This window comes from Triticum urartu, chromosome 7 (assembly GCF_003073215.2).
Source record: "Triticum urartu cultivar G1812 chromosome 7, Tu2.1, whole genome shotgun sequence".
Lineage (NCBI taxonomy): Eukaryota > Viridiplantae > Streptophyta > Magnoliopsida > Poales > Poaceae > Triticum > Triticum urartu.
Genome location: NC_053028.1, coordinates 164,910,314 through 164,926,371, shown reverse-complemented (window position 1 = coordinate 164,926,371; position 16,058 = coordinate 164,910,314). Strand labels below are relative to the sequence as shown.

General features: G+C 49.7%; 1 protein-coding gene across 1 annotated transcript; it reads right to left on the bottom strand.

Moving 5' to 3' along the window:
- Window positions 1-7,548: 7,548 nt before the first annotated feature.
- On the bottom strand, window positions 7,549-11,187 carry LOC125523402 (uncharacterized protein At1g66480-like). The gene is made up of 2 exons (XM_048688435.1): window positions 10,221-11,187; window positions 7,549-8,050 (listed from the first exon to the last, which is right to left on the bottom strand). Exons 1-2 carry the CDS (start codon window positions 11,028-11,030, stop codon window positions 8,006-8,008), a joined length of 855 nt encoding a protein of 284 aa, XP_048544392.1. The 5' UTR covers window positions 11,031-11,187; the 3' UTR covers window positions 7,549-8,005.
- Between the last annotated feature and the right edge of the window lie 4,871 nt (window positions 11,188-16,058).

Sequence of the window (16,058 nt, the reverse complement as noted above, 5' to 3'; positions counted from 1 at the left end):
TGCTACAGGAACTGAACATGGCAAAGTAAAGCATGGCATGGAGCTACTCAAAGAGCTTAACAAAAGTCCCTTAGTGACCTTGAGCCAAAAGGGATCAGAAAATACATTTGCAAGCATGTGAACATGGCAAAAACATAATCAGATCACAGACTTGGTGAAAACTGAAGCATGCTGAAACAGATATCAAGTAGGCATGTTTACGAGCTCGATGCACTCACCACAGAGCAATTCATGACAAACTAAGCATACGTCCATCAAGAATACACAAAATGCAAGCTAGACATGGCAAGAACAATAACATAGCATGCACGGATCAACTACAACATCCTCGGCAAAATTGCTAACAAGTAGACAATCTGCCCAGATTCACGAAATAACAAAAGTAGATGTCGATTGACTCAAGCTAGGGTGCTCCATAATTGCAAACAAAGACATGGATGGATAGAGCACTACAAGATTAACAAAACATCCTTACTGATCATCCTCAAAAGAGGCACGGATCACTAGGAAACAATATGAACATATGGCCATATGAGATAAACAGCTCAAGGACTTGGTGGAAATGCCAAATCCCTGAAATCAGCATTACCAAGTGCCTCACTTTGCAAGCTTGTGCTAGTCACCACACACATCACAAAAATACATGGGTTGTACCCCTGAAAATATGGCAAAACCCTTAACAAAACATATGTAGAGCTCATGGGCATATCATGCACACAATAATCATGGCAAAAATGACAAATATCTAAATGGAGCAGCAGATCTGACAATTATCTCAAGTAGCACTCTTCCAACAGCATTTCGGGCATCAAGATGAACTCAAATGAAAATAATGCAATGGAATGAAATGATGTACTCTCTGAAACGAACATTTTGATATGCTATATGCCCAAAACGGAGCTACGGATGCAAAGTTATAGCACGATGAACATGGGCATATGAACTAGGGTTTCGGGAGAAAGTCAACCGAGATTTCGGATCTCAGATCTGCACGCTTCCCGAGGTCACCGGAGCTGTTCGCCGGAGAAGAAGCCGAGGTAGCCGGACTTGCCGAGGTTCGCCGGAGAACGGTGGGTCTCGCCGGGATCTTGAGGAGAAGGACGGGGGCGGCCGGATCCGGTCGCCGGGGCGCGGCTCCCGCGGCGGCGAACGGTGGAGGCGCGGGCGGAGCGGCGGCGGGCTCCGGCGCGCTGGGCGGCGGACGATGATGGCGGCGGTGGCCGGCGAAGGAGAGGCGGGCGGCGCTCGGGCGCGGGTGAGGGAGCCGGGAGGCGGGCGAGGCAACGGGCCTCGGGGGCCCCTCCTGGGCCTCCCGGGCCGGCGATGTGGGGTGGCCGGCGGGCGAGTGGCCCAGCGCCACATGGCAGCGGCGGGCGGATCGGACGTGTCTGGCGCCGTCCGGACGTGTCCGGCGGCGGCGGATGTGAGATTTTTAGGGTTTCGGGGGAGGAGACCCGTGATTTGGAAAGGGGGGTCTTTATATAGACATAGAGGGAGCTAGGAGAGTCCAAATGAGGTGCGGTTTTCGGCCACGCGATCGTGATCAAACGATCTAGATGATGGAGATGGTTTTGGTGGGTTTTGGGCCAAATTGGAGGGGTGTTGGGCTGCAGCACACACGAGGCCTTTTTGGTCCCTCGGTTAACCGTTGGAGCATCAAACGAAGTCCAAATGGTACGAAACTTGACAGGCGGTCTACCGGTAGTAAACCAAGGCCGCTTGGCAAGTCTCGGTCCAATTCGGAAATGTTTAATCCCCACACACGAAAGAAAGGTAGAAATGACCACCGGAGGAGAACGAAGCGCCGGAATGCAAAACGGACAACGGGGAAAATGCTCGAATGCATGAGATGAACACATATGCAAATGCAATGCACATAATGACATGATATAAGATGCATGACAACGATAACAACACACGGAGACAAAAACCCGAACCCGAGAAAATAAAATAACTTAAGGCCGGAAACGGCAAGAGTTGGATTACATATTGGGAAAGTCATATTCGGGGTGTTACAACACTCCACCACTATGAAAGGATCTCGTCCCGAGATCTAGGACTGAAAGAACGCCGGGTACTCAGAACGGAGGTGATCCTCGCGTTCCCAGGTAGCTTCACGGTCAGAATGGTGTGACCACTTGACTTTGAGGAATTTGATTGACTAATTGCGAGTCTTGTGTTCAGTCTCTTCAAGAATAGCAACTGGGTGCTCACGATAAGAGAGATCTTCTTGGAGCTCAATGTCCTCGAAGTTGACGGTGCGGTCAGGAGTCTTGAAGAACTTTCGGAGCTGAGAGACATGGAACACGTCATGAACATTTGCAAAGTTTGAAGGAAGCTCAAGTTGATAGGCGAGATCGCCTCTCTTGCTGACAATCTTGAAAGGTCCCACGTATCTGGGGGCAAGCTTCCCTTTGATACCGAAGCGACGAGTACCTTCCATAGGAGAGACACGGAGGTAGACATGATCTCCGATCTCGAAAGCCAAATCACGGTGCTTACTATCATAGTAGCTCTTCTGGCAGGATTGGGCTGCTTTGAGGTTATCTCGAATGACTTTGCACATTTCCTCTGCCTTTGTGATTAAGTCATTTCCCAAAAGCTGACGTTCACCGGTTTCGGACCAGTTGAGAGGGGTACGGCACTTCCTGCCATGCAGAATTTCAAATGGGGCCTTGCCCGAACTTGCTTGAAAACTCATGGCCCGACTACGGCGCCAAAATAAAAGATAACCCAACATGCGACACGGTCCCGATCACCCCCAACTGGGCACCACTACTGATCATCAGGGAAAGACACGTAGTATCGTTGAGAGTCCTCGTCGAACTGGGACTCAGCAATCTCGCACCCTCGCGATCAAGACTATTTAAGCTTAATAGGTATGGCAAGGTAAATATATGTGGAGCTGCAGCAAGCGACTAGCATATATGGTGGCTAACTGTTCGCAAAAGAGAGCGAGAAGAGGAGGCAAAGCACGAGCGAGAAACTAGAGAGCAACCTGCGCAAAGCATTACTCCAACACCGTGTCACTTCCTCGGACTCCGTCGAGAAGAGACCATCACGGTAACACACTTAGTTGATTCATTTTAATTAAGTTAAGGTTCAAGTTATCTACAACCGGACATTAATAAATTCCCATCTGCCCATAACCGCGGGCACGGCTTTCGAAAGTTCAAATCCCTGCAAGGGGAGTCCCAACTTAGCCCATGACAGCTCTCATGGTCAACGAAGGAATAGACCTCCTCCCGAGACGTTCCGATCAGACTCGGTACCTCGGTTCTTCAAGACACTTCGACAGGTTAAAACTAATCCAGCAACACCGCCCGAATGTGCCGACAAATCCCGATAGGAGCTGCACATATCTCGTTCTCAGGGCACACTTCAGATGTCCAAACTGTACAACTAAAACCAAGCCCCGAGTTGCCCCGGGTGGCGCTGCAGGCTGACGAGGTTGGACCAACACTCAGAGGAGCACTGGACCGGGGGGGGGGTTTAAATAAGATGACCCTCGGGCTCCGGAAACCCAAGGGAAAAAGAGGCTAGGTGGCAAATGGTAAAACCAAGGTTGGGCATTGCTGGAAAAGTTTTAATCAAGCGAACTATCAAGGGGTTCCCATTATAACCCAACCGTGTAAGGAACGCAAAATCCGGGAACATAACACCGATATGACGAAAACTAGGGCGGCAAAAGTGGAACAAAACACTAGGCGAGAGGCCGAGCCTTCCACCCTTTACCAAGTATATAGATGCACTAAGATAACATGGCAATATAATGGTATCGCAACAATTAAATAAATGTTCCAACAAGGAACAGTCACAGATTGGTTGAAATTGAAACCATTTAGGTTGCAATCTTCACCTGCAACTAGCAACGCTATAAGAGGGGCTGAGCAAAGCGGTAATATAGCCAATCAACGGTTTGCTAGGACATGGTGGGTTAGAGGTTTGACATGGCAATTTGGGAGGCTTGAAAGCAAGTGGTAGGCATCGTAGCATTGGCATAGCAAGAGAGCGAGCATCTAGCACAGCAAAGATAATAGAGATTTCGAGGGTATGATCATCTTGACTGCAAAGTTGTCAGAGTTGACTGGATCCTCGAAAGTAAACTCAACGGGCTCCTCGTTAGCGAACTCGTCTCTCGGCTCTACCCAAACAAGACAAACAAGCGAACGGAACACAATCAACCACGTGCAAAGGTCAAACAATATGATGCAAAGATGGTATGCGATGCGGGATGCATATGCAAGATTTGACAAGGGATGCATGAACCTATCCTCAACTTGGAATTCCAAGTGTGCCACTGGAAAGATGAGATGAAATCGCTTGAAAACGATATAAAGAACGCCAGAATCGGAGTTACGGTTTGGAAATGGCAAGCAATTCAAATATGACTATGTTCTGCGATTTACAGCAAGTAGTCATCTAAACGTAACAAGATGAACATGCTACAGCACCCAAAACATGACAACAAAATACATGGCAGGGATGCATTCATGATGCTTAACAAAAGTCTAGCACTGAGCTACGGCCAATTCATCCATTAACAGGTTCAAACAAGCATGGCAAAAATGCATATGGCAAACAGATTTCAGACTTAGTGAAATAAACACTTGTCTGGAATTTCAGATCAGGTAGCACTCTTCGGAGCATGAAAACTATATGCTACAGGACCTGAACATGGCAAAGTAAAGCATGGCATGGAGCTACTCAAAGAGCTTAACAAAAGTCCCTTAGTGACCTTGAGCCAAAAGGGATCAGAAAATACATTTGCAAGCATGTGAACATGGCAAAAACATAATCAGATCACAGACTTGGTGAAAACTGAAGCATGCTGAAAACAGATATCAAGTAGGCATGTTTACGAGCTCGATGCACTCACCACAGAGCAATTCATGACAAACTAAGCATACGTCCATCAAGAATACACAAAATGCAAGCTAGACATGGCAAGAACAATAACATAGCATGCACGGATCAACTACAACATCCTCGGCAAAATTGCTAACAAGTAGACAATCTGCCCAGATTCACGAAATAACAAAAGTAGATGTCGATTGACTCAAGCTAGGGTGCTCCATAATTGCAAACAAAGACATGGATGGATAGAGCACTACAAGATTAACAAAACATCCTTACTGATCATCCTCAAAAGAGGCACGGATCACTAGGAAACAATATGAACATATGGCCATATGAGATAAACAGCTCAAGGACTTGGTGGAAATGCCAAATCCCTGAAATCAGCATTACCAAGTGCCTCACTTTGCAAGCTTGTGCTAGTCACCACACACATCACAAAAATACATGGGTTGAAATATGGTAAAACCCTTAACAAAACATATGTAGAGCTCATGGGCATATCATGCACACAATAATCATGGCAAAAATAACAAATATCTAAATGGAGCAGCAGATCTGACAATTATCTCAAGTAGCACTCTTCCAACAGCATTTCGGGCATCAAGATGAACTCAAATGAAAATGATGCACTGGAATGAAATGATGTACTCTCTGAGACGAACATGGGTATATGAACTAGGGTTTCAAGAGAAAGTCAACCGAGATTTCGGATCTCAGATCTGCACGCTTCCTGAGGTCGCCGGAGTTGTTCGCCGGAGAAGAAGCCGAGGTGGCCGGACTTGCCGAGGTTCGCCGGAGAACGGTGGGTCTCGCCGGGATCTTGAGGAGAAGGACGGGGGCGGCCGGATCCGGTCGCCGGGGCGCGGCTCCCGCGGCGGCGAACGGCGGAGGCGCGGGCGGAGCGGCGGCGGGCTCCGGCGCGCTGAGCGGCAGACGACGATGGCGGCGGTGGCCGGCGAAGGAGAGGCGGGCGGCTCTCGGGCGCGGGTGAGGGAGCCGGGCGACGGGCGAGGCAACGGGCCTCGGGGGCCCCTCCTGGGCCTCCCGGGCCGGTGATGTGGGGCTGCCGGCGGGCGAGTGGCGCGGCGCCACGTGGCAGCGGCGGGCGGATCGGACGTATCCGGCGCCGTCCGGACGTGTCCGGCGGCGGCGGATCTAAAATTTTTAGGGTTTCGGGGGAGGAGACCCGGGATTTGGAAAGGGGGGTCTTTATATAGACATAGAGGGAGTTAGAGAGTCCAAATGAGGTGCGGTTTTCGGCCACGCGATCGTGATCGAACACTCTAGATGATGGAGAGGGTTTTGGTGGGTTTTGGGCCAAATTGGAGGGGTGTTGGGCTGCAGCACACACGAGGCCTTTTCGGTCCCTCGGTTAACCGTTGGAGCATCAAACAGAATCCAAATGGTACGAAACTTGACAGGCGGTCTACCGGTAGTAAACCAAGGCCGCTTGGCAAGTCTCGGTCTAATCCGGAAATGTTCAATCCCCACACATGAAAGAAAGGTAGAAATGACCACCGGAGGAGAACGAAGCGCCGGAATGCAAAACGGACAACGGGGAAAATGCTCGAATGCATGAGATGAACACGTATGCAAATGCAATGCATATGATGACATGATATAAGATGCATGACAACGATAACAACACACAGAGACAAAAACCCGAACCCGAGAAAATAAAATAACTTAAGGTCGGAAACGGCAAGAGTTGGATTACATATTGGGAAAGTCATATCCGGGGTGTTACAAGCGGTCATGGTTCAGGGTGCATGTGCGCTCTGGCTCGCGAGGAATAATGCACGCGATGGGCAGCGGATTGAGGAGGCAGATATGATAGCAAAAAGAGTCTTCCATCTTATGGGCGAGTGGCAATCGATACATGGCCGAAAAAGCAAGCAAAACACACTGGCGGTGAAGGAGAAATGGAGGCCCCCGGAGGAGGGGTGGGTGAAGGTAAACGTCGACGGAGCCACATCGAAAGGGGGGACAGCGGTGGAGCCGGGCTGGTATTTCGGAACCATGATGGTGCTTTCTTGGGAGGCCTTTGCCATGTCCTTCCACTAAGAAGTGACCCCGCAAGGACTGAACTCCTGGCGTGCAGAAGGGCCGCACAGGTGGCTGAGGAGCGGAACATTGCCAACCTACATATCGAGATAGACTGCAAGGAGATCCTATGTAAACTACAAGGCACGCAAAGGGACTTCTCACCGCTAGGGCCTGTGGTGGAGGAGGTCAAGCGTCTGCTGGCCTCGAGGGAGAGCCGGAAGATTTCGTGGGTTAGGCGTGATGCTAATAAAGCTGCCCACTTGTTAGCTAGGGAAGCAGTTTCAACTAAGTTAAGCAAGGTGTGGCTGCATGTGTCCCCAGATTTTATTGTACAGACTATTTCGGACGAAATCCCCGTGTGGGGTGCTTAAATAAAGGTGCGATTGAATTTTTTTTTAAAAAGATGCATGATGTTGTGGCTGAAATATCAAAAATATGCGTTTTCTTGAACCGTGGAAAATATTCATCTCTCATTCCGTTCGTCTCTCACTAAAAATGCGTCGAAAAGGACCCTTTGTTTCGGTTTTTTCCTCCGCGATTGTATCATCCACGAATGTATATTGCTTCTAAGTAATCAATAAAGCTCATGATTAGCAAAAGAAGGACCCTAACCGGGCGCGTCTTCCTTGTGTCCACATCGAATCAAACAATCACTTAAATTACATCCATTATTATTCGTCTTGAACCAAGTATGTATTTACAAAAAAAAAAAAAAAAAAGATGACCGGACGGCACGCGACGTGCGAAAGCCGAATGCAACAAGGTTGGGAGACGACCCGACGCCGTCGACAACGCAGGGCGGGTCCGATCTCCAACGTCACGCACAGGATCATATGTGTGTAAGTTTATACGTAGAGGTCCATATACATCTCCCCTAAGCTAACTACTGAGAGCACCACAGCTCGCAGCAATGTTATCGCAGGCCGAGGCTAAAAAGGTAAACAAGAGAGGAAAACGACGCTCCATGCCGTATGAAGAAGAAGAAGGAGAAGAGAAGAAGCGGGCGAGGCGCGAGGCAGGAAACCGTCGGCGGCCTCTCGTCCCCAGCTCCGGCAATCTGTGGTCGATGGATCTATCACTTCAGGTGGACGAGAAGCCATCATGCTATGATCTCATCCGGCAAGGCCAGGAACCGCGTTCGCTTCTGAAACACCACAGAAACAAAAATCACAGGAGAAGATGTCAGCAAAAGCGACGGGTAATTGGTGTCAACCAATTGCTGATCTGTTCACGCATCAGGGGACGACAACGATAGGCCGAGATTTGCTAGATCAGAACATCAGGTACATGAAAAAGTACATGCCGAGGCCAACAATGATTTACTTGTGAAAAGAAATGACAGAAAAGTCCTAATGAAAGGTTCTGCCGATGTAATATCCCTTATCTCCGAGAGAGAAAAACTGGCGCAGGTAGAAAGCGATTGCTAAATGGTGTCATGGTGACGAGATTAACTTCAAAGAGATAGTTACCCGCAAAAACAAAGAACTTCAAAGAGATAGTTCCCCTGGAAACAGCTTCAATGAGATAGTATCATGCCACCATCTAACCGTCGCCTGCTGCTGCCTAAACTACTTTAACGGTTAGGATTTGCTGGTTTGACTTTAGGTGCTCAACACTAAATTAATTTAACCAGTAAGTTGACAGTACATTAGTGACGGTGACCGGAAAGAATCAGCCCAAAGGTACACTAATGGGTATAAACCGGATCGAGCAACTTGTCTCGTTATGATCCCTGAAAATTTCTCTCTCGCTCTGGACACCTGGTCAGAGATGCGACTCTCGGCCTGTTTCTTCTGCTACCGTGGAATAATAATTCAGGTACGAGCAGTTTTAACATGGTCCCTTTTACCCCCGCTTTTCACATGAGAGGTAAGAGTATAAAATAGATCTGAGCCATTGATCTCATTAATTAATGGTCTGATTAACTCTTACCTTCTTATCTCACATGTAAAAAGAGAAGGTAAGAAGGATCATGCTAAAATTTGCCTTCAGGTACTTCTAATGTTTTGAAATGGCCATTTAAGATCATCTCGGGTACGCAGACATAGACTTTCCACAGATCAGACTGTAGATCAGTTCTAGTAGCTATTAGAAATGTGGAAGGAACGTCAGAATGGCTGCTATGCTGAATCCGCAGACTAAAGACTATCCATACTACGAAACGCGACAGTTTTAGGTTGAAGATTGAACAGGGCTATTGCTGACTTGCTGTGCTAAAATATCTGTTGACAACGTCGAAGGTTCAGAGAGCTCGTTCTGAAACTTCAGCACGCGAACTATTTTCCAAGGTAGATCTATGACTGCTACAGCTATGTTTCATCCGCAGCCAGAAACTAAGAATTGTCTCGTGTCTCCAGATATTCAAGTAGGAGTATGACAAGCAACTGTATTTTGCATCATCACTCAACCAGTCCTATCCTAGAATTGATCGCCAACAAATAACTACCGTAGTAACGTGTCCTGAAAAACCTCAAAACACGCTATTCAATACTTAAGACACATCTGCATCGGCCGAGAATACTGGTCACACCATTAACAGCTCCCAATCGTTCCCCATTGCATACGCAGGGATCCCATGGCGTATCAGTATTTGATGCTTTGACTTTTCACAGTCCATAACAAAGATATAGGCATGCTGCTAGAGATGCTCCTCTGGCTTGTTTACATATTCCTAGACAAACCGCGTGAAAGAGAGAAATATTTGCATGCTATGTTTAGCATACAAAAACGTCTTATATTTTGAAACAGAGACAGTGTGAATTAGTCGAAGCTAATTTTCATAGGAAACTTTATTGGATAATAAACGGTGAGGACCATTTATCCGCTTTACATAAACTATATACATTCTTAATTTATTATTTTATAATTTGTGTTGGTCAAAGAAACAATGTTGTAATACATTTTTTGGGGTGAAAGTTTCCACATTATTTGTTTGACCGGGCAATGAGATACTAACATTTATCCTGAATTTATTTTAAGATTTCCGGCGATGCGCGTTTAGTGGGAAGAGATGTTCTCGTTGGCTACGAGGCGTCAACGATGACTTTGTAAAATCTCAAGATGATATATCGGCTTAGTCTCTCGGAGGTGCTCATAGGGATAGGGTGTGTGTTCATAGAGGATGAGTGTTAGCGCGTTTCTATGAACGCTTGCGTCTGTACTGTGTTAAAAAAACATTTTGTTTTCCTTTCACACGAAACTTTTTTTGAAGTGCAGATGAGCGAAAAGCAATACAAAAGGACTAATCTATACAGTGATTTGATTCAGACCATAATAACTTTGAATAAAAAACTTTGAAAGAAGCAGTGCATTACCTCCTTCCGGCTGGCCTTGACGTCCGCTGATGCATACTCCGGCGTGCGGGGTAAAGCGGGCCACCTATCCGGCGTCTTCGCCGTCTCTACGCCCCTCTCCGGCGTCGTCGGCATCATGAACCTGGCACCCCACTCGGGCGTGACGGCGAACCTGGGACTCCGCTCTGGGGTTTGCGCGAACCTGCCGGCGCCCCAGTCCGGCGTCGGCACGAACCGCGGGCTCCGCTCTGGCGTCTGCGCGAACCCACCAGTGCCCCAGTCCGCCGTCGGCAGGAACCGCGGGCTCCGCTCCGGCGTCACAGCGCCGTTGGCGGCGCAGAGCTGCATGATCTTAGCGGCCGCCTCGGCGGCGTCCCGGCTCTCGCCCATAAGCTTGGCGACCTGCGCCTTGGGCAGGCGCATCCTGAGCTGGACCGGCCCGCCCTCGGAGGCGGTGGACATCGGGGAGGCCGGCGCGGTGCCCGAGGTCGGGAAGGTGAGGTCGGAGGTGGAGCGGCGCGTGAGCATGAGCGACTCGAGCCTCTCGCGCGCGCCGACGTGGAGCGCGCCGGACCAGGCGCGGCGCGGGGGCACGGTGGGGCGGGGCAGCGCGACGAGGAAGTAGAGCCGGCCCGGGCGGAGCAGCGCGTCCTGCTCGAGCGGGCGCGCGCGGACGCCGAGCAGCTTGACCTGCTCCGACTCGAGCAGCTGGAAGCCCGGGTGGTCGCGCAGCACGGCGCCCGCGTACGCCGGCGGCTTCACCCTGAAGGCGGTGCCGTCCAGCTGCATCACCTTGGCGCCCTTGCGCCGGCCGCCGATGCTGTTGCCCATTGCCTGCCGGCTGCCGCTCCTTGCTCCCACGCTGCGCTCTCCTCCCGGCGGCGGCTGCGTTTTCTCTTGTCTTTGGCCGCCCCCTCTCCTCTTCGCTGATGGTGCGTGGGTTCGGTTCGCGTGGTTCTTTGCGGTGATTGTGCGTGTGGGGTGTGCGAGTTTAAAACGGGCGAGCGAAAAAGGGGCAGACAGGTTTGGGAGTCAAAGGTTCACGCGAGTATTGAGCTTGACGTAGACTGGAATTATACTGTATTATTTTATTTTTTGCGGGAATACAGTATTATTTTCTACAAAGCTTAGCTAGCCCCCCACTACACTGAAAGTGGAAGGCAGGAGGTTAAAGTCGGTTCTACTGCATGCATGTCTAACTAACTAGAGTATGAGTAAGGATGAAAACACGTTTTTGACCGTCCAATTAATTAAGCTCGCATTTCCAGATTCAGAAGCAAAACGCAGAACTAATCGTGATCTTACTACTAGTAACTTTTTAAGCGTACTTGTCTGAACACTTAGGTTATTTTAGGGTGGCAAAGGGTAGGTTCGCTTCGGCTGTGCAGAACCGAGGAAGCATGCTGCAGGCGTAAAATTTAAACTAGATATACTCCGTACTTGTGCAAAACTGACTTGGTACCTAATTTGGTGGGAGGAAATAAGCCAGAGCCTTCAATTACCGCGAGCAGCGTTTGTGGCACAGCTTCTTCTCTCTCAGCATCAGATCACGTTATATTTACCGTGCTAGCAAACGCAACGAGCTCGGCCAGTCGAAGAGCTCGCCGAAACCGGCCGCCCGCCGTGTCATCTCGTGGCCAACTTTGCATGTGCCGTTCCTCCATTTTTAAACCCCTTGACGTTGATCTTGCACCTGCAGCCATTAACCTCCATTTGTATTTGTAGTAAGTGGGTTCGTACGTGGCCTGGTCTCTCCGTTCTCGAAGCCATGGCACTGCAGCGACAACAGCGCGGGTGCCGTACCGCCGGATTCGCCACGGCGGACGGCCCGGATCCAGATGGTGCATCCTTCACGGCACAGAGCGGTCCTCCTTTTTGCGCCCGTCACGGACCGAGGAATGTCCGCCGGCGGCGGCGGCGGCGAGGTCAAGCGCGCCCATGCATCGTATTAATGCTCTGCAAATCCGTTTCGCGGGATCGGGTGCCGGGAGGAGTCCGGCGATCCACGGCAACCGTACGTCGTGTCGCGTTGCGCATCTGCATGCAGACGGCCGTTGTCGTCTGTGGGACTGTAGCTCGGGTTTGCCCTTCCGCTCAAGGCGAACGAGGCCAAAGCACATGCTCATGTCCTGTCCTCCTTGTGTGCACGTTTGAATCGGCCGAGCTTCCGTCGTGAAATACGTGACGTGGTCGTTTTCCCACACTGTTAGATGTTCTACGCGCCCAGTGGGTCAATTTTCTACAGTGTTGAGGATCTGCAAAATGAACAGTTACAGATTAATTACCTGGAAAATTTTGCAGCTGTATGAATATTTTTCTTGTAAAAGATGCTACGGCGACCAAGAAAAAAAATCATGCATGGCACTGCGAAATGAGCTCACGGTACTGTGTGCTGCTAACCAGTCGTACTGTAGCTCGTTAGACTAGCAAACCATGTTGACACTGTACGCTAACCCTGGACCGATCTAGGCAGCGACGAAGAACGAGTCTCTCTCTTGCCACCAAGTGTGCCACGAGACTCATGACCTACCAATCCACATACACCAGGTGCAAACGTAGACCACGTGTGTTCCTTTTCCTCTCTGTGTACCTTCCCAGGATCCTGACTCAGCGTCCTACGTGACATGTGCTCGATCGTCACGACGCACCTTCCGTCCTCCTTTCCGGCCGGAGCTAGCAAAGCAGAACCAGAACATGGCCGATATCTCATACTAACGCATGCATGCGTGCATGCATGATGTTCTCTCTGCTGCGGTCGTTGGGCTTATCTGCATATGGTTCGTGCTCGATCAGCAGGGAATCTGCAACGGCATCCATCCAACGTAAAAGGCTAAACGCCAAGCATTGGTTTTGGCTCCGTTTTGTATCGATCTCGTCGTTGTCGCCGGTTGCACTTGCAGAGACGTCTCCCCGGAGCCGGAGAGGAGAGCGCCGTACATTGTCCACTTCTTGTCCTTTCTAGTCTGATTGTCAGGGCCCATTCGCGCGATCGATCGACCAGCCGGCAAAGCCGTGGTGTGTATGCACCTGCAGCTATGTTTGCTGTCTATCGCGTTGCTGTTGTCCACGGTCAAGTTCATGGACAGTAGGTGCGTACGTGGTATGCTCCTCCAGTTTCAGCGGCTGAGTGTTAATTTTGGACTCATATATGCTGATATGCACTGGTTAACGACTTTGGCGCAGCGATGTGAAGGACTGAACGTGCATCCGGCACATGCGTGCGGGTGTGAGATGCGACACGACTTTGCCTCGCAGGTCAGCTGAGTGGGTGGCTGTGGCGCCGCCGCGCCGGCGACGGCCTGCCTGGACAATCAATCGGCCGGCGGTCGCGGTTGTTGTTGGTCCCGCGCGAGCGCGCGAAGGCATCGAAGTCACAGGGCAAGTAGGTGTCGCGCGGCAGGGCAGGGCGGCGGTGTGATCGGGTGAACCACGCCTCGAGGTCTCGCCGCCAAAGCCAACTAGCCAGGCCGATGATTTTCGGCGCATTCTCACCGCGCCGGTGGTATTCGACGCGACGGTGATGCCACATGATTGCTCGGCAATGGTTGGAATTAGACTGGGAAGAGGCATATGGCTGGCTGGCGCGGGAAGCGGCGGGGGTTGTTGGGGGAGCGTCAAAACTCCGTACCCTGCAGGTCATGTTTCGTTGGCCTGAGCGCTAAATACGAAACAGACGGTTTGTATTCCAGGGATGCATATCGCCCAGCGAAATGCCTGTTGATGCGTTTGCTACTGTGAAGGGTCATTGCCGTATGTGTCCGTATGTGTGGTCCTGCTACATGCTTTGGGTACGATCCACGTAAAGTTCCGGCCAAGTGTATTTCCAATGCTGACCCCTATGAAGAGTATTATATCTAGTAGTATCATGTAAACCAACTAGACAATTTTAACGAGGTTGCGTAAAATTAAATGATGAAAGAGATGGTTGAGTATCACATTATGATACCGTATCGTAATAAATCTATATTACCATGTGTCATGTATGGTAATAAATGAGACTGTCTATTATACTACTCTATGATACTATACACTACAGATGTAGTATCATACACTATGCATGATAGTAGTATATGATACTTTTCATTACGATCAGTCTAAAATAAACGTGTTTATGGCAATGGTTCGGATGCCCTTAAAGCCTCCTAGTTTGCGTTCGATTTAAGAAAAAACGGACTTCTAGACCATTACGTGGACTAATGGGTATCACTTTGGATGGAAAAAGACGCTTGGTCCAGACGGTTGTGAGCGGTTTGAAAGTTCGTGTTAAGGATGCCCTAATGAAACTTACCCTCTCTTTTCGCATAAAGGATAAGAAGGTAAGAGTTAATCAAACCGACTACTTAATGCAATCAATGATTAAAATCTATTTTATACTCTTACCTCTATGTGAAAAGGAAAAGTAAGAGGAAGCATGTTAAAACCTCATTATTCATTACTTTCTCTTGTTCTAAAGATTTATGTATTCAACTTATTTACTTCTGAAGATGTGAGTGTCTTTTTTTTTCATTTTTCAAAAAGGGACTTGTATCTATTATAAAGGTTTATCAGAAGTCCAAAACATCTCAAACATAATAAAAATTACGTCGAGGTCTACACCACCGAACGACAAATGTCGCTACTAGAATGAGTCGTCGACGCGTCATCGTCGTCTTTCCATACCAGAGCCAGCCCGGCCATATTGATGACAACCAAAAAGTCTTCGTGTACGTGTGTAACGTGTCCCTAAGAACCAATTCTCTGGAGCCGCAGTTATCACTGTCAAACCCTTAAACCGATCCGTAGAACATGACACGATGAGAGACCACGAACCTCGCCGCTCCGAGAAGTTGAGAGGAATCTAGGCCAGCGCTCTGTCTATTCCACCCCGGCAACGAAACTGAGAAGGATCAGAGTCTGAAAGAATGACTCGAAGGAGAAACATCGTCATCCGTCCGTACGGCGCCGCTACGAGGACCAGAACCTTAATTTATCTACTAGTCAAAGCCGCGGCACCAGGATTCCCCTCCCGCCACCCGCCACCGGCCACAGGAGCGGCACGCAGAGGGGAGGCTAGTCCATGGGCTCGTCGACAAAGATTGAGGAGGAAATCTTTACCCTAGTTGCCTTGCAAGTGGGAAAAGAAAGACATAAACGATCTATTTTCGCGTCCTTTTTTACACACATTACACTCATATGATCATAAGGCCTTTCCGGTTGTAACGGTTTTCACTTGTTTCATCATTTTTGCATTTCCACTCGGGTATTTATCAGGTTTATTCTTGTCAGTCAGACAAAACACAAAGATTCCTCTGCTTTCTTTCCTAGGGTGATCCTAAGCGGAAAACCGTCGTACGAAAGAAACTGTGCAATGTTAGTGTTCGTTATTATTATTAGAAGGGTTATATATAAATAGTTAGTCTTATAATAAATACGGTATATATTTAATTAAGGGTATCTCCAGCTGCGCCCTCAGGAAGACCTTCCCAGGCGTTTTTTTGCACCGGCGCCGAAAAATTGGCCTAGTCACGCCCCATGAGCCCGATTTTCGTCGGCTTGGGCCGAAAACAGCACCGGCGGACCCAGGCCGAACCCGGCGCGCAGGGGGGCGCCCGGGGGCGCCGGGGCGAACTGTTTTGGCGCGAAACAGCCGCGGGCCCGCCGCGTCAGCGACTCTACCCTCTTCTTGGCCCTTCGTCGTCCTCATCGCCTCGTTTCCCACGGCGAATCAATGCCAAAGCTGCCGCGCCGGTCAGCCTGCGCCATTGATGCCTCACGGGCGGCGCAGTGAAGACCAGATGACGCGCGTCCCTCGCCCTCCCTCGCCCGCCACGCGTACTCACGGCGGCTCGCGCACGGGCGCCGCCTCGGCCTATATAAGAC

Bases quoted from the DNA above. Each gene is read 5' to 3' on its own strand.
- LOC125523402 (XM_048688435.1), bottom strand. From the start codon at position 11,030: ATGGGCAACAGCATCGGCGGCCGGCGCAAGGGCGCCAAGGTGATGCAG. The intron at 8,051-10,220 runs GTAATGCACTGC...GTGGTGTTTCAG, and splicing joins TCAAGGCCAGCCGGAAGGAG to AAGCGAACGCGGTTCCTGGC.